This window comes from Carcharodon carcharias, chromosome 1 (assembly GCF_017639515.1).
Source record: "Carcharodon carcharias isolate sCarCar2 chromosome 1, sCarCar2.pri, whole genome shotgun sequence".
NCBI lineage: Eukaryota > Metazoa > Chordata > Chondrichthyes > Lamniformes > Lamnidae > Carcharodon > Carcharodon carcharias.
The window spans coordinates 162,574,877-162,594,433 of NC_054467.1; the positions used below are offsets into that span (position 1 = coordinate 162,574,877).

Below are 19,557 nucleotides of genomic sequence, written 5' to 3' on the forward strand. Positions count from 1 at the left end.
AGCGCTAACTTCTAAAATTGGTCATAATTCCCTGAAATTCATGTTAAGTATTCAATACACTTGACCATAGTTCAAAGAATTTATATAAACTTCAGTGTGGGAAGCTGAAGACAAAAATGCTCATTAAACATTCATAACTGTTCTAAACACTTGAAGAACATTTGTTAGAAAATAATTAAAAACAGAAGTAGCTGGAAACATATCAGATAGCATCTGAAAGAAACAAAAGCTAACATTCAACAAATTCTAACCGACCTGCTAGAGTTCAATATTTTCTGTTTATCAACAGCAGTGCACTAGTGATTGCAAGGCAGAGGACGCTAAACACAAAATATGGCATTAAACAGTAAATATTTGCAATAAACTTGCATGGTAGAGAGATTGGCACTGCATTCTATATCTGAAAATACAGTCACGCAGTCCCCTCCAGATTTGGGTTTTCAGTCCTCCTTTCTTAGTACATTAAATGCATAACCACATGTGCAACGAGCATTTTGAACTAATTTCTAGTAACCATTATATATGTTTATGTGACCTTTGATATACACCAACTTCTTCCAAAAGTGGAGCAAATGTCAAATTTTTATGCTTCAGAAACTGCTATACAGAATGTTTATTAGGAGTTAATCAAAAAATACAACCTTGTTCAATTCATTACAAGATGGCTTCCTATCATTTTCACAACTGTTTAGTGCCACAGCTCCATCTGTAGTACAAGTTGAAAAGCTCAAAACCACCCATTACAACATTTGCCTCATTTAAAATTTGCTTTGAACAGCATATCGAGTAATTCACTTTTTCCAATGCCATACAAATGCAACAGTATTAGTGAAGATTCAAGATTTCTAAAAAGAACAGGAGCTCATGGTTTTAAACGGTAGCATACAAATGGGATGCTTGCCATGGGTTAAAAGGCTCCTCAGCACTTTCTATTTGGTTTTTATTATTTCCAGTCAATAAGTGATAATTCTAGGAAGCATTTTTTAAGCAAGATTTACACAATTTAACCAAGTTTGTGATGCAATTTGATGCCAAAGTCTATATTAGTTTAGCAGTTATGCAGAATTATACTCATTTCAAGTCAATTTAAAGTTAATATCAGCATACATAAGAATCAGTACAGATCTTTACCAGAGGTCAATGGCTGTTTGTTTGTTGAACCATGCATATTTCCAGTATGGCCATCATTGCTCACACGTCCCAATCGCAATCTGGATAAAGACGACGGCGCTCTTAGTTTTGCAGATGGAGACAGCACAGTCTGGCTCTTAGTATTGCCCCTTGGCCTCTGTTCAACTTGAACTTCACCAATGCTGGGTGCTGATGATTTAGTTAAAGGAGCCTGTAAAAAAGATAATTCAGGAAGTAGAAACCGTACATTCTGCAAAGTTTCCTAGTTTACCTTTAAAGTATTACATCATTAGCCATTTATAGAATTTTGCTGTTAAACTATGCTTGAAGAAACTGGCAATATTCCCAATTTCCTTTCCTTGCATAAACATCCACTGAATAAGGATTCTTTTGCCTGAAGCGCTGTGCAAGCCAGCTAAGCACATCCAACATTCCACCATATACAAACATGCAGTTGCCTACATTGTAGATGACATACTAGACAAGGGTAATGCACCAACTCTCACATATACTCAAAAGGCAATAATTTACATTTCTTAAAAAAATATGGCATGCCTAGCAGAAAATAAAAATTGTCTTAATGTTTAGCAAACAACTGTTGGTATTGGTCAACATTTAATTACCAGAAAATGCAACATGTTCATCAACACAAACCGGTGTCAAGTCAATCCTCCACTTGCATAAAGTTAGTTGATTTCCACAAATGCAACTGTTACAAAAAGGAGAAGGGGCAAAAAGTGCTATAGCTGACTTCAGCATTCACAGGCCTTGGCAGGAATTGGGTGATTTGGGTGGAGGGAAGATAAAAGGATAAGCTTTTTTTGCTTCATGTTTGTCATGAAGTGCCATCACTGACATGCTCCACAGTCAGAATAGGATCAGGGAAAGTTATATAATTAGAAATTTCAATTTATGGCGAAACCCCGAAATCAAAATTCACCTGGATAAACAAACATACATGGACCTCTTAAGGTCAAGGGATGAAGAGCAGAAATGCATGTGACAACTGAACAAATAATCAAAGTTGGTCTTAAATACCTGCAACCAACAAGGAGTTTTGGTGAGAGGTGGGGTGGGGTGGGCGCGTTTAGAAGGGGCATACAGTAAAGCTAGTATCAAAAGCAACTGGGCAGGACTGGGACCAATGTCCTTGGTTGGTGGGGTGGGGGAGAGAGTGGGTGTAGTTTGCTAGTGCTGTCAGAGACAGTTTGAACCAGAATGACGGGGGATGCGAACCTGAGCAGGGTGACAGAGGAGGGCAAAACAAGGATAGAATCGAAAGAAAATAAAGCAGCAAATATGGAAGGCAGAAAAAACAAGGGCAAATAACAAATGGGGTCATTGCGCAAGCTAAAGCTAAGGTGACTAACAAGGTTAAAATGACTAAAGGCATTGTATATTAACCTGTGGAGCATTTGCAATAAAGGTAGATGAATTAACAGTGCAAATAGTTATGAACGGTCATGATTTGGTTGCAATTATGGAGACATAGCTACAGGGTAACTAAGGATGGGAACTGAGCTTCCAGGGGTATTCAATATTTAGGAAGGGCAGACACATATGGAAAGGAGGTGGGGCAGCACTATTAGTAAAGGAAGAAATCAATGCAATAGTGAGGATGAATATTGACTCAGAAAATCATGTGGGCGGAGATAAGAAACACCAAGGGGTTAGGGGTTTTTTTAAAAAGTAAAAAATTAGGCTAGAGAAATTAATGGGTTTAAATGCTGAAAAATCCCCTGGGCCTGAATCTACATCCCAGATTTAGAAGGCAGTGACCCTGGAAATAGTGGATGCATTGGTGGTCATCTTCCAAAATTGTATAGATTCTGGAGCAGTTTCTGCAGATGACTCGAGGGCAGCAATGTAACCCACTATTTAAAAAAGGGAGAGAAAAAACAGAATTACAGACCAGTTAGCCTATAATCAGTAGTGGGGAAAATGCTAGAGTCTGTTATAAAAGGCATGGTAACGGAACAGTTGGAAAGCATTAACAGGATTAGATAAAGTCAGCATCGGTTTATGAAAGGGAAATCATGCTTAACTAATCTACTGGAGTTTTTTTGATGATGCAACTAGTAGAATAGATAAGGGAGAACCAGTGGATGTGATGTATTTGGATTTCAAGAAGGCTTCTGATAAGGTCCCACCATAAGAGGCAAGTGGGCAAAATTAAAGCACATGGGATTGGGGGGTAATAGACTGGCATGGATTGAGAATTGGTTGGCAGATCAGAAACAGAGTGTGGGAATAAATGGTTCTTCTTCTGGATGGCAGACAGGGACTAGTGGTGTACCGCAGGATATAAATGGTATGCTGGCCTTCACTGCAAGAGTTTTAAGAAGTAAGGATGTCTTACTGCAGTTATACAGGGGCCTTGGTGAGACCACACCTGGAGCAATGTGTACAGTTTTGGTCTCCCTACCTAACAAAGAATATACTTGCCATAGAGGGAGTGCAACAAAGGTTCATGAGGCTGATACTGGGGATGGCAGGACTGTCCTATGAGGAGAAATTGATTCGACTGGGCCTGTATTCACTAGAGTTAAGAAAGAGAGGGAATCTGATTGAAACATATAAAATTCTAATAGGCTAGACAGACTAGATGCAGGGAGGATGTTTCCCCCCTGCTGGGGAGTCTAGAACCAAGGGCTACAGTCTCAGGATTCAGGGCAGGCCATTTAGGACTGAGGGTGGTCAAACTGTGGACTTCTCTACCACAGAAGGCTGTGGAGGCCGGATTACTAAATATATTCAAGAAAGAAATTGATAACCTTTTGGATATTAGGGGCATCAAGGGGTATGGAAAGAGGGAATGTGGTGTTGAGGTAGAGGATCAGTCATGACCATATTGAATGGCAGAGCTGGCTCGAAGGGCCAAATGGCCTACTCCTGCTCTAGTTTCTACATTTCTATAAAAGGGTTAAGCAAAATGTCACTGCTCAGTATTTCTCTTTGTTAAATTATCTAACAACTTATTAATTGGAACTGATCTCACTTGTACCTTGATTATTCTTTCTCTATTTTCTTTTTGAGAGCAAAATTCTAGGTCATGGAATAAAGGGGAAAGTAGGAACTTGGGTAAGAAATTGACTGAATGACAGGAAACAGTAGTGATTGGAGAAAGGTTTGTAGCAGTCAGTGCTTGGACCCTTGCTCTTACCAATATATATATATATATATATATTCATAACCTAGACCGTTGTGTGCAAGGCATGATTTCAAAATTTGCAGATGAATGTCATCAATTGTGCTGGGGATAGTCTTGAACTTCAAAAGGGCATAGACATATTGGGTGGATTAGGCAGATATGTGACAGATAAAATATAATGCAGATGAAGTTCAATGCAGGGAATGTGAGGTGAATTGTTTTGGCAGGAAAGATATGGAGAGACAGTATAAAATAAAGGTAGAGCCTCTAAAAGAAGTGCAGGAATAGAGGAACACATTCATTGAAGATGGGAAGATATGTTGAGAGAGCAGTTAATAAAGCATATAGTATCTTAGGCTTTATTAACAGGGCATTGAGTAAAAGAGTAAGGTAGTCATGTTGAACTTGTATAAGACACTAGTTAGGCCTCATCTGGAGTACTGTGTCCAGTTCTGGGTGCCATGCTCAAGGATGTGAAGGCATTGGTGAGTTCAGAAGCGATTCACAAGAATGATTCCAGGTTTGAAGAACTGTAGCTATGAGGATAGATTGGAGGGGTGAAGGCTGTTTTCCTTGGTGAAAAAAGGCAGCTGCACAGAATTTTAACAGCACAGGAGGCCATTCAGCCTATTGTGTCTGCAACAGGTCTCCAAATGAGCATTCTTGCCTAGTGCCATTGCCCTGCCATACCCTTGCACATTGTTTCTATTTAAATAATACTCGAATGCCTCAATCGAATCTGCCTCCACCACACATCCAGGATTGAATTCCAGACCCGAACCACTCATTGTGTGAAAGTGTTTTCTCATGTCACATTTGCTTCTTTTGCAAATCACTAACTCTGTGCACTCTCATTCTTGATCCTTTTAAAAGGCAGGAACAGCTTCTCCCTATCTACTCTGTCCAGCCCCTCATGATTTTGAATATCGCTACCAAATATCCTCTCGGCTTTCTTCTCTCCAAGGAGAACAGTTCCAACCTCTCCAATCTATCCTCATAGCTGAAGTTTCTCATCCCTGCAACCATTCTCTATACATTTTCTGCACTCTCTCCAATGTGTTCTCATCTCACCTATAATTGGCACCCAGAACTGTACACTACTCCAGTTGACATCTAGTGTATAACTTCCTTGCTCTTGTACTCTATGCCCCTATTAATAAATCCCAGGATACTATATGCTTTATTAACTGCCCTCTCCACCTGTCCTGCTACCTTCAATGATCTATGCACATATACACCCAGGTCTTTCTGTTCCTGCACCCCCCTCCTCAAAATTTCATCCCTTATTTTATATTGTCTGTCCATGTTCTTCCTACCAAAATGCATCACCTCATATTTCTCTGCATTGAACCTCATCTGCCACCTATCTGCCCATTCCACCAACTTGTCTATGCCCTTTTGAAGTTCTACACAGTCCTCTTTGCAGTCTACAACATTGCCACACTTCATTTCATCTGCAAACTTTGAAATTGTCCCCTGCACACCAAAATCTAGATCATTAATATATATCAGAAAAGGAGACTGGATAGTAGTATTCAAGATCCTGAGGGGTATGGAAAGGATAAATTGAGAGAGACTGTTCCCACTCAAGCAAACATCAAGAACTAGAGGGCACAGATTCAAAATAATTGGCAAAAGGAGTAAATGTGATGAGAGGAAAGGACAAACTTCCCGAAAGGGTGGTAGAAGCAGGTTTAATTGAGGTATTCAAAAGAGAATTGGATTGCTGCCTCAACAGAGAGAATGTGCAAGGTTATGGGGATTTATATGGGAAGACAGTGGTGTAGTGGTATTATCAATGGACTGGTATTCCAGAGACCCAGGGTAATGCTCTGGGGATTAATTAAAAGATCTGGAATTAAAAATCTGATGTTGACCATGAAACCATTGTCGATTGTTGTAAAAACCATCTGGCTCACTAATGACCTTTAGGGGAGGAAATCTGCTATCCTTACCTGGTCTGGCCTACGTGACTCCAGACACACAGCAAAGTGGCTGACTCTTAAAATGCCCTCTGAACAAGGGCAATTAGGGATGGGCAATAAATGCTGGCCTGGCCAGCAACACCCACATCCCATGAACGAATTAAAAAAGAGGCAAGGGAGTGGGATAGGTGGAATACTCTTTTGGAGAGCCAGTGCAGAGTTGATGGTCCAAATGGCTCCTTCTGCACTGTAAAGATACGGTGATCTTGTGGATGGATCCTGTAATAGGACTTGGCTTGTAGGTGTGACTGGGTACTTGTACATTTTTTCAACTTCAGGTGCACAGCACAAATATGAATTTTATGGTGGTTAGACTTTTCTAAAGTTGAACGTGGTTGTAATGATCCATAAAAAAAACTTTACATTGGCCTTTGCATAGAAAAGAGGAGGAATTCAGCCTAGTTTGACACTTATACCTGCAGAAGAAAGTACAAGGAACAGTAATGGGACTAAAGGCTGACAGGTCTTCTTGATCTGAAGTCCTGCATCCTAGAGTCTTAATAGGAGGTGGCTGCAGAGGTATTGGATGCATTGATTGTAATCTTCCAAAATTCCCCAGATACTGGACAGATTCAGTGGATTGGAAAATGCAATATTTGTATTCAAGAAAGAAAAAATGACAAAGCAGGAAACTAAGCCAGTTAGCTTAACATGAGTCATTGGGAAAATGCTAGAATCTATTGAGAGCAAGGCATTTAGAAAATCATAATAGCATCAGGCAGAGTCAGAGTTTTGAGAAAGGGAAACAGTGTTTTGACAAATTTAAGAGTCCTTTGAAGATATAACAAGCAGGGTGGATAAAGGGGAACCCTGTAGTGTATTTGGATTGCTAAATAATAATGATAATGAAAGGTTACTATGCAGGAGCTCATGGTGTTGGGGGTGATATATTATTATGGGATTAGGATTGGTTAACAAAAAGGAGTGTTGGGATAAAGGGTTATTTTCAGATTGGCAAACTAACTTGTGGAGTGCCACAGGGATCAGTGGTGGGACTCGAATTATTTGCGATCTTAATGGCATAGATGAAGTAACCAAATGTATTGTAGCCAAATATGCAAATACAAACACAAACATTAAGGAATAGGGCACTGGGCCCTTCAAGTCTGTTCTGCTGATGGTAACCTCAGCTCCACATTCCTGCCTATCCCCAACAGCCTTTCACCCCTTTGCTTACTAAGAATCGACCTCCACCTTAAAAATATTCAAAGGCACTGCTTCCACCACCTTTTCAGGGAGTTCCACAAGATTCACAACCAATCACCCCCGCCACCAAGGGAAAAAAAGTTCTCATCTGTCCTAAATGGGCATCCCCTTATTTTTTAAACAGTAACCAGGTTCTAGATTCTCCCACAAGTGAAAACATCCTATCCGCATCCACCCTGTCAAGTCCCCTCAGGATCTTCTATGTTTCAATCAATTCACCTCTTACCCTTCTAAATTCCAGTGGATACAAACCTAGTCTGTCCAACCATTGCTTGTAGGATAACCTGTTATTCCAGGTATCAGTCTAGTAAACCTTCGATGAACTGCTTTCAACCCTTCCTTAAATAGGGAGGCCAATACTGCACACAACACTCCAGATGTGGTTTCACCAATGCCTTGTATAACTGAAGCATAAGCTCCCTAGTTTTCGATTCAATTCCCCTCAATAAATGATAACATTTTATTTGCTTTCCTAAATACTTCCTGCCTGTATCTGCATACTAGCTTTTTGTGATTCATTCACTTAAGACACCCTGATCCCTCCTCTGCATCTCAGGGCTCTGCAATTTCTCACCATTTAGATAATATGCTTCTTTTTTCCTTCTAACTGCTAAAATAGACAATTTCGCACATTATACTCCATTTGTCAGATCTTTGCCCAGTTAACCCATCTATATCTCTTTGTAGCCTCGCATCCTCTTCACGTTTCACTAACCTACCTACCTTTGTGCCATCAAGTTTAGTACCCAATCCTTCGGTCCTTTCATCCAAGTCATTTTATATAAAAATTGTGAAGTTGAGGCCTCAGCATTGACCCCTGTGGTACACCACTTGTTACATTTTGCCAACCAGAAAAAGACATTTATGCCTATTGTTTACAGTTAGCTAGCCAATTTTCTATCCACTTATCCCCTACACCATGAGCTTTTATCTTCCATAATCACTTTTGATATGGTAGCTTATTAAAAGGCCTTCCAGAAATCTAAACAGCACATCCACCAGCTTCCCTTTATCCACAGCATATGTTATTTCTTCAAACATTGAAACATAGAAAATAGGATGAGTAGGCCATTCGGCCCTTTGAAGCTGCTCCACCATTCATGATCATGGCTGATCATCCAACTCAATAGCCTGCTCCTGCTTTCTCCCCATATCCTTTCATCCCTTTCACCCCAAGAGCTATATCTAAATCCTTCTTGAAAACATGCCCATAAATTGGTTAAACATGATTTGCCTTTCATAAAACCATATTGACTCTGCCTGATTACCTGGAATTTTTCCCAAGAACCTTGCATTTTCCAAGTGCCTGCTACAACATCTTTAATGAAAGCCTCTAACATTTTCTCTATGACAGATGTTAAGCTAACTGGCTTGTAGTTTCCCCACTTTGTCTCCCTTCTTTTTTGAAATACAAAAGATAGGTAGGAAAGCAAGTTGCTAAAAGGATACAAAATGTCTGCAAAGGAATATGGGTAGGTTAAGGTGAGTGGGCAAAGTTTGGCAAATGGAGTGTGGAAAATGTGAGATTGTCCACTTTGGCAGGAAGAATAGAAAAGTAAAACATTTAAATGGAGAGACTGCAGATCCCTACAGTACAGACGGAAACAAAAACAGAATTACCTGGAAAAACTCAGCAGGTCTGGCAGCATCGGCGGAGAAGAAAAGAGTTGACGTTTCGAGTCCTCATGACCCTTCGACAGAACTTGCGTTCGAGTCCAGGAAAGAGCTGAAATATAAGCTGGTTTAAAGTGTGTGTGTGGGGGGGGGCGAAGAGATAGAGAGACAGAGAGGTGGAGGGGGGTGGTGTGGTTGTAGGGACAAACAAGCAGTGATAGAAGCAGATCATCAAAAGATGTCAACGACAATAGTACAATAGAACACATAGGTGTTAAAGTTAAAGTTGGTGATATTATCTAACCGAATGTGCTAATTAAGAATGGATGGTAGGGCACTCAAGGTATAGCTCTAGTGGGGTTTTTTTTTTAAATAATGGAAATAGGTGGGAAAAGGAAAATCTTTATAATTTATTGGAAAAAAAAAGGAAGGGGGAAACAGAAAGGGGGTGTGGATGGGGGAGGGAGCTCACGACCTAAAGTTGTTGAATTCAATATTCAGTCCGGAAGGCTGTAAAGTCCCTAGTCGGAAGATGAGGTGTTGTTCCTCCAGTTTGCATTGGGCTTCACTGGAACAATGCAGCAAGCCAAGGACAGACATGTGGGCAAGAGAGCAGGGTGGAGTGTTAAAATGGCAAGCGACAGGGAGGTTTGGGTCATTCTTGCGGACAGACCGCAGGTGTTCCGCAAAGCGGTCGCCCAGTTTACGTTTGGTCTCTCCAATGTAGAGGAGACCACATTGGGAGCAACGAATGCAGTAGACTAAGTTGGGGGAAATGCAAGTGAAATGCTGCTTCACTTGAAAGGAATGTTTGGGTCCTTGGACGGTGAGGAGAGAGGAAGTGAAGGGGCAGGTGTTGCATCTTTTGCGTGGGCATGGGGTTGTGCCATAGGAGGGGGTTGAGGAGTAGGGGGTGATGGAGGAGTGGACCAGGGTGTCCCGGAGGGAGCGATCCCTACGGAATGCCGATAAGGGGGGTGAAGGGAAGATGTGTTTGGTGGTGGCATCATGCTGGAGTTGGCGGAAATGGCGGAGGATGATCCTTTGAATGCGGAGGCTGGTGGGGTGATAAGTGAGGACAAGGGGGACCCTATCATGTTTCTGGGAGGGAGGAGAAGGCGTGAGGGCGGATGCGCGGGAGATGGGCCGGACACGGTTGAGGGCCCTGTCAACGACCGTGGGTGGAAAACCTCGGTTAAGGAAGAAGGAGGACATGTCAGAGGAACTGTTTTTGAATGTAGCATCATTGGAACAGATGCGACGGAGGCGAAGGAACTGAGAGAATGGGATGGAGTCCTTACAGGAAGCGGGGTGTGAGGAGCTGTAGTCGAGATAGCTGTGGGAGTCGGTGGGTTTGTAATGGATATTGGTGGACAGTCTATCACCAGAGATTGAGACAGAGAGGTCAAGGAAGGGAAGGGAAGTGTCAGAGATGGACCACGTGAAAATGATGGAGGGGTGGAGATTGGAAGCAAAATTAATAAATTTTTCCAAGTCCTGACGAGAGCATGAAGCGGCACCGAAGTAATCATCGATGTACCGGAGAAAGAGTTGTGGAAGGGGGCCGGATTTGGGTGTACGTGAATCACTACAAGTGAGCATACAGGTAAAGCTAATAATTAAGGCAGGAAATGGAATGTTGGGCCCTATTTCAAGGGATATGGGATATAAAGGCAGGTACGTTTTGCTGCAACTGCCTCTAGAGATCTGTGGAGAGCTGTGATCTCTAAGGATGCACTGGCATTACAGTTCAAAGAAGGTTCACTCGGCCAATTCCTGGGTTGAGTTGCCGACTTGAGGGTTGGGCCTATACTTATTGGAGTTTAGAAGAATGAGGGGGGAGGTTATTGAAACATAAGATTGAGGGGGCTTGACAGGATCAATGCTGGGGGGGATGTTTGCTCTTTAGAGATTCCAGAATGAGGGAAGTAGAGTTTCAAAATAAGGGGTTCCCCATTTAAGATAAAAGAATTTCTTGAGGTTCATTCACCTTTGGAATTCTCTTCCTCAGAGCAGGCAGGCTGGGTCATTGAATATAGTTAGGGCTGAATTAGACAGGTTTTGATCTGAGGGAGTCAAGAGCAGGTAGCAAAGTGGAGTTAAGGCCTCAATCGTGTCAGCCATGATCTTGTTTAATGTCAGAACAGGCTCGGTAAGCCAAATGGCCTACTCCTGCACCACGATATAACCCCTCTCATTTGTGCAGACCGTAGGCACAATTTGTTTAGTGACCTGGACAGAGTTCCAATGTCTTTCAAAAGCCGAGTATCTATGCATCTGTCCAGTGCCTTATTCACTAAGTTTCAACCACTTTCCAAAATTGCTTTTCCAAAGCTCCACATACCACTGCTGATCCACCAACTTGTTGCACTACGTTTCTGGCCCAGATCCTTCATTTTCTACTGTCCTCCTCTCTTCCAAACCCCATACTGCCCCCACACTCCCACAATCTTTTCAAATATCTTGCCTGCACTCTTCACAATTCTTAATCAGGACCAAAATTATACATTGATCATTTCCTAATTGCTTTGCCATTCTATCCTCACAGGACGTTTCCCAAAATAGAAGACAAGCAATGCAATTTTCGTGTGGTAGTACTGAACTTGAATATTGCTCAGAAAAAAAAGATGTCGACGCTTTTCATCTTGCACTCATCAGGACACTTTCCAAGAATGCCAATAAGGGGAAATAACAATTTATATTGTACGTGGAGTGTGTGCTGATTGGTTGGCAAGTGGACCCTGATTAGTAGAGGTGTTGCCATGCAGAATACACCAGTGATGGCGACTGACAGTTAACTGCCAAACATTGTTTGAAATTTAAACCAGGCAGCTTGACCGATTGTCCTGGGGAATGAATCAATGAATGGCTCACTTTGTTTAGCTGAAACAGGTGCAATGTACATACACGTTCTGTCTGCAAAGAACAGGGACCTATGCATTAATGTGTATAGCTTCCAGTACATGCAAATGCACCACAACGCAAGCCTGACTGAATCTTAAATTAGTTGTCAGTGTAATTCTTAACACACCAAGGATTATTTAGCAAACTTTGTCCAATTACAGAATCACATCTAATGTTGGACCAAGTGTTTTGCAGGCACAGGTTGGTTGGGTGCAGTTTGTACCTTGCCCATCGCGAATGGCAGCTGCGACATGCTGTTTGATACAATCCCCTAGTCTTTGGGATGTACGGCCTACATACCTAGCATCACTCTGGCACTGAAATTCAAACTACATTACTCATTCTTGTTTTCCCCTTATATTGATTTTCTTACAAAGTGTCCTAATGAATGCAAGATGAAAATTTTCAATGTCTCTTTTCATGCTATTTTCATGATTAGTGGGAAATGCTCATCAAGGAAGCAGTCTTGTATCCCCACTTAAATTGGAATTAAATTAATAGCCATTGATAATCTTGGGTAGTTTAAAAAAGCCATTGCTGCCTTGTGTTTGTATATTTCTCAAACTAGCTACACATCTCCATCTCCTCGGTATTGGCAGACACCCTATTGTATTGAAAACAAATCACAAATTCAGGGTGTGAACCAGTGCCAAAGTTAAGAGTTAAAACTACATTACTAGCAATGTCATTCCTTACACTGCACTTGCATTTTTTAATTAAAAATGAAAGCACTTTTGAACAATACAACCTGAACTTTTGGTTCTGCTTATCCTAGTTGACCCAAATTGTAGTTAAATACCCAAAATGATGCAAGCTACAAAAATCAAGATGGTTTTACCCAAGCAAACAGGAGCTGCACACCAAGTTGCAAATGGAAAATACTTGTGGTCACTTACTTTCATGGTGTGAAGATTCTCCAAAGCAGCAGCAGAAACTGGAATAAAGCTGACTGGGTGGTCATCAATCGCATCTGCCAAATTGCTGCATCGTACCCTTGGTTTTTCAACAACTGGAATAATCTTCCTTGATGGATTGATGTTCTCTATTCCATCAGCGTGAAACATTTTAAGTTCACATGTACTCGTTCCCATAGAAGAAAGTAATGGTTTGGAGAAGTGCAGTGAACCAGATACTTGACTTCCAGCTCCATTTGCAAAGGCCAAGTTTGAAGGTGCTCTGGCTTGAGGACTGTTACTGTAACTGGATTTTGAGGTTTTGCTTTCTGTCATACCAGTCTGTGGCTCATTTGCAGAGAGTCTTTTCCTAAACACCAACTTCTGGAATCTCATGATTTCGGATTTTGTTTTCAATGCTGATTTTGAAAGCGGTTCCTTTTTGTGTTTTGGTACAGGAGATCGGGAACATGGAGAATCAAGAGATGAGAAGGAACTGGTAGACCTTGGAAAATATTTACATGAAACTTCTCTTGAAAGACAGACATTGCCTTTTGGCACTGAAGACATCTGCTGAGTTCTAGATACAACTTTGGGTTTGACATTGTTAAAATTAGGTTTAGGATAAGATTTGATCTCCACTTTGGACAACTTTGGTTTCATATTTGCATTGCATTTCATTTTGAAGCCTGGTTTCTGTACAGAACCCCTTGCATCTGACAGCAGCATCATGCTTGGAGACTCTTCTGCAGAACAGCTGTCATGGTCAGATAAACTGGTTAGATTCTGTAATGGCGAACTGAAGAAAACCGTTCTTTTGGACCCTGCCAAAGGGGTTGATGTTTGAGAATACAAATTTTCATGTTCATGAATGGTTTGATTGGAAACTAAAAATGTTGTGTTATTTACACTCCCTTGGATAGATGCTCTTGCTTTGGGTACAAGATCCTGTGCCTCAGTCCTGCAACTGTTAATTTCAGTTTCAAGCTTTGGATCGTTATTTACTTCCTTCAACACTATAAATGTGGTATTCATTGCTGAATTTGTTGGCATTTCATAATTAGCTTTGCCCATTTTATTCCTGATTTCTTCATCACACTGTTCATTTATAACTGGTAGCTGTCCATCTACTGTTTCTTGTGACTGGTATTTCACACATCGGTAAAAATCAGTGTTACCAGTTACATTGTGACCTATTTCCTCTCTGAAGTTCTTATTTGCATTGAAGGCGGGGTACTGTGCTGATCCTGTACTTTGAACATTGGAATGTGTTTGATAAAGTACTTCAGCTTTATCTAGAACATGCTGCTGATTTGATACTCCTACAGCACACCCTTGAGAATGGAAATTGGTTTTCAATGGCAGTTGATACATAATTTGGGTAGCATTCAAAATCCCACTCTCACCTTGGGATTCAAAAGTCTCTAATGATTGATCTGACATTAGAAATGGATAATCTGAATCATGAGAAGATACAGATGATTCAAGGACAGGCGCACTAGATTCATCTTCCAAACTGCCTGCACTAATGTGTTTCATTTCTAACTTGGATTCACAAGGTTGTCTTGAGTATTCCAAACCTCTTTCCATACTCATTGTAATTCTCATCAATGTGTCTTTAGGACTGTCAGTTATACTCAACTTGAATCCATCACCCATAACATGATGCTCCAATGACTTCTGAAGACGTGCTTCATTTGTAACATAAGTGTTCAACTTTCCTTCAATATCTGTTGTATGATACTCACTTAAAGCTTTTATGCAAGGCAACTGACTTTTGACAACGTGACACTGTTTGTGGTCCAGCATGTGCTGCCCTGGATCTGGTGTGGCAGAACACTTCGAACTCCAACTTAAATTTGCTGTCATGCACTGATAATCTGAAGAGCTACTTAGTGAATCAGTGACAACCATGTCAACAGATGCTTCATGATCACAGAAACAGTCTTGAGCCATTTCCAAGTCAGGTCCAGAAATTTCACAGAGCCTACAAGCTGCTGGATCAGAAGTTTCCCTGACATTAACCCCAACATTAAATGGAAGCATCTTCATATCTGGGCAGTCAGAGTTTCCATTAGTCAATGGGATTGTAACACTGACTGTTTCTGGAGATATTTCTGTGCTGCAGGGAACTTCATTGCCATTTGGGTCATTGATCAAAATAGGCAGATTAAAGTTGCTTTTTATCTCATTGTCTGAAGACTCTCCCATCCTACTGCAATTATTGGCTTGAAAGCTCATTTTAAAGAAAGATTTCATTTAAGTAAAGCCTTACAGAACAGGTTTATGATCAGAAACAGCATACACAGTACAATTTTGTTCCATGCAAGCACTTTAGTCTCGAGTCAGTATGATAAAATGTACAAATTTTTCTTCCAAGTAGTAAGGCTTACTCTATTTTTCACTTGAGGAATCGAGATTTGAATTGGCCACCATTTTTGTGCTAGATCTAAAAAGAGAAAAGGAAACAGTTTAAATTTGTTACATTTCCAATTCATGCCAGATTTACTAATTTCACAATTATGGAGGTACCCCATCCAACAAGACAAGCCACTAAAACAATTCATGGCTGGAATAGAACCAAAATTTGTGGAAATATTCCAATATATACTTCACATTTAGCAAAAATGTTGGAGCTTGCCAGAGAACGCAAGAAAACTTCTTGTAACTAAAGCTTGCATTAATAACCTTATCAACCACTACCAGAACAAAGCATGGGTCTCCACCTCTTTGAGAGCATGTTTAAGCTGGAATCCTTCTATGGGCAGGTTCCACTTTGCAATTAAAATCTTGCAAATCACAAATAGCATCACTTCTATTTAGAGACAGAACAGATGACCTGGAGAGCTGTATTACACATTTTAATCTATATGTCAACACTACTGACCTAAAAAAAAAAAAATCCCCTTAAACAGAAATTAGCAATTGCACCTCAGAAGTTGATGTGCTGACTGAATGTCAATGATTCAATTGTAGAAACTATTACCCCACAAAGAATAAGGGGAGGCAGTGTCACTGGACTAGCAATCCAGACACCCAGGGACTAGGGTTCAAATCCCACCAAGGCAATTGGAGGAATTTGAATTCTAATGACGATCATGAATTGGTTGCTGCAGAAACCCATCTGGTTCACTAATGTCCTTTAGGGAAGGAAATCTGCTGTCCTTACATCCAGCAGTGATTGTCACTAGACTAGTAATCCAGAGACCCAGGATAATGCTCTGGAGATAATGGCAAAATACTGTGGATGCTGGAATTCTGAAATCAGCAGGTCTGACAGAATCGTTGGAGGGAGCGAGCGCACATTTCGCGTCCATATGACTCCGTAATGCTCTGGGGATTCAGGTTCGAATCCTGCCATGGCAGATGGTGGAATTTGAATTTAATAAAAATCTAGAATTAAAACGTCTGATGACGACCATAGAATGATTGTCGTAAAAACCCATCTGGTTCACTAATATCCTTTAGAGAAAGAAATCTGTCATCCTTACCCGGTCTGGCCTACACATGACTCCAGGCCCACAGCCATGCGGTTGATTCTTAAATACCCTCTGAAATGCCTAGTAAGACACTCTAAGCCACAAAGTCAAAAAAGGAATGAAACCAGACAGACCACCCAGCATTGAGCTCCCTTTCTATCAGCACTGAGTGTATCAATACCATATGGACTGCAGCAGTTTAGCACCATATTCTCAAGGGCAAGTAGGGATGGGCAATAAATGCTGGCTCAGCCAGCGAAGCCCACATCCTGTGAATGAATAAAAAGAATTCAAACAATGTGGCTGGCTCTGAAATTTCTTAGCAAGCTACTCAGTTATATTAAACCGGTAGAAAGTCAATAAAGGAATAAAACTGGATGGACCTGGGCACCTGGAGTGATAATGGCAAACTCAGCCCTGTTGACCCTGCAAAGTCCTCCTGAGCAACATCTGAGGGCTTGTGCCAAAATTGGGAAAGCTGTCTCAGATGAGTTAGTGTGACATAGTTATACACAAAATCATACCTTCCCATGGCACTAGGAACATGCAAACATGAACCAGGAAACCTCCTGCTGATTGCCATGTACTGCCCCCCCATCAACGGATCTGTCAGTACTCCATGTTGAACACTGCTTGGAGGAAGCACTGAGGATGGCAAGGGTGAAGAATGTACTCTGGGACGGACTTCAATATCCATCACCAAGAGTGGCTAGGTAGCACCACCACAGACCAAGTTGGCCAAGTCCTAAAGGACTAGATTGGGTTTGCAGCAGGTGGTGAGGGGGCCAAAAAGGGAAAAAAAAAATACTTGACCTCATTCTCACCAATCTGCTTGCCACAGATGCATCTGCCCATGACAGTAGCAGTAGGAATGGCACCGTATTGTCCTTGTGGACTGTAGACAGAACTTCATCTCCACATTGAGGATAACCTCCATCGTGCTGTGTGGCACTAACACTATGCAAAATGGGATTGATCTCAAACAGACCTAACACCACATGACTGAGCATCCATGAGGCACTGAGGGCCATCAGCAGCAGAATTATACTTAAACTATAACCTGTAACCTCATGGCCTGGCATATCCCCCATTCTGCCATTACCATCAAACCAGGGATCAACTCTGGTTCAATGCAGAGTACAGGAGTGCATGCCAGGAGCAGCACCAGGCATACCTAACAATTACATGTCAACCTGGTGACGCTACAACTCAGAACCACTTGTGTGCAAAATAGCATAAGCAGCAAGGTGGATAGACAGAGCTAAGCAATTCCACAACTAACAGATCAGATCCAAGCTCTGCTGTACTGCCACACCCAATCGTGAATGGTGGTGGACAATTAAATAACTCACTGGAGCCAGCTCCACAAATATTTCCAGCATCAATGATGGAGGTGCCCAGCACATCAGTGTAAAAGGTATGGTTGAATCATTTGCTACAATCTTCAGCCAGAGATGTCAAGTGGATGGCCCATCACAGTCTCTTCTGGAGGTCCCTGGCATCAGATGCCAGTCTTTAGCCAAATGAATTCACTCCACGTGATATAAAGAAACAGCTGTAGGCACTGGATATTGCAAAGGCCCTGAGAATATTCCAGTAAAAGTACCAAAGACTTATGCTCCAGAACTTGCCATGCTCCTAGCCAAGCTGGCCATTACAGCAACACTGGCATTTACCTGGGCAATTTTCCACATTGCTGGCTATGTCTTTGTACACAAAAAGCAGGACAAATCCAAGCCAGCTAATTACTGGTGGAGAGTAGACTGATGGGGCAGTGAAGTGATGGGAAGCATCATCAGTGCTACTAAGCAGCATTTGCTTAGCAATAACCTGCTCACTGATGCTCAGTTTGGGTTCTGCCAGGGTCACTCAGCTCCTGAGCTCATTACAGCCTTGGCTCAAACATGGACAAAAGATCTGAATCCCAGAGATAAGTGAGGTGAGAGTGACTGCCCTTGACATCAAGGCAGCATTTGACCAAGTATAGCATCAAAGAGCTCTAGCAAAACTGCAGTCAATGGGAATCAGGGGGGAAACTCTCCACTGCTTGGAGTCATACCTAGCACAAAGGAAAATGGTTGTGGTGGTTGGAGGTCAATCACCTCAGTTCCAGGGCAGCAATGCAGGAAATTCTTCAGGAGTGTCTTAAATCTAACCAGCTTCAGCTACTTCAATGACCTTCAGTTGACCATTTGCGACTCCAGATACTGAAGCAGCCCATGTCCAATGCAGCAAGACCTAGGCAATATCCAGGCTTAGGCTGACAAGTGGCAAGTAATATTCACGCCACACAAGCGCCAGGCAATGATCATCTCCAATAAGAGAATCTAAGCATCGTCCCTTGACATTCAATGGCATTACCATCACTGAATCCCGCACAAAAATCAACAGGGTTACCATTGATCAGAAACTGAACTGGACCAGCCATATAAATTCTGTGGTCTCAAGAGCAGATCAGGGGATCGGAATCTTGTGATGAGTAACTCACCTCCCGACTCCCCAAAGCCTGTCCACCATCTACAAGGGACAGGTCAGGATTATGATGGAATATTCTCCACTTGCCTGGGTGAGTGCAGCTCCCATAACACTCAAGAAGCTTGATACCATTCAGGACAAAGCAGCCCACTTATGGATGGGGTGCCATTCACTCCCTCCACCACTAATGCGGTGGCAGCAGTATGTACCATCTACGAGACGAACTGAAAGAATTCACGAAGGCTCCTTAGACAGCACCTTCCAAACCCATGACCACTACCATCCAGAAAGACAAAGGCAGCAGACACATGGGGACACCACCACCTGCAAGTTCCCCTCCAAACCACTCACCACCCTGACTTGGAAGTATATTGTTGTTCCTGGACTGTTGCTGGGTCAAAATCCTGGAACTCTATCCCTAACAGCACTGTAGGTGTACCTATACCACATGAACTGTAACAATTTAAGGTGGTGATGAGCTACTGTCTTAAGGACAATTTGGCATGGACAATGAATACTGGCCTAGCTAGTGATGTCCACATCCCATGAATGAATAAAAAAAGGTTGGTTATTGACAAAGGTCATTCTTTTATATACTAGTACACTTCAACTAAGTTTTAGCACATGAAATTAGATCAAATAACTGTTGCCACAATTAAAAACGATAATTCTAGATCTCCTTTCTCCATGAAATCAGATGTCCAAAACCATTATGTGAG

At 41.7% G+C, this 19,557-nt stretch overlaps 1 protein-coding gene across 2 annotated transcripts in view; it reads right to left on the reverse strand.

The window, feature by feature from the left end:
• mtus1b (microtubule associated tumor suppressor 1b) overlaps positions 1–19,557 on the reverse strand; it is a 195,215-nt gene that overhangs the window by 148,016 nt on the left and 27,642 nt on the right. For both annotated transcript variants that reach the window (XM_041188957.1, XM_041188960.1), the window contains exons 2-3: positions 12,888–15,333; positions 1,132–1,342 (exon numbers count right to left, since the gene is read on the reverse strand). In XM_041188957.1, coding sequence (XP_041044891.1) covers positions 1,132–1,342; positions 12,888–15,143 — 2,467 coding nt within the window. In that variant the 5' untranslated portion in view covers positions 15,144–15,333. The remainder of the gene's footprint in view (positions 1–1,131; positions 1,343–12,887; positions 15,334–19,557) is intronic.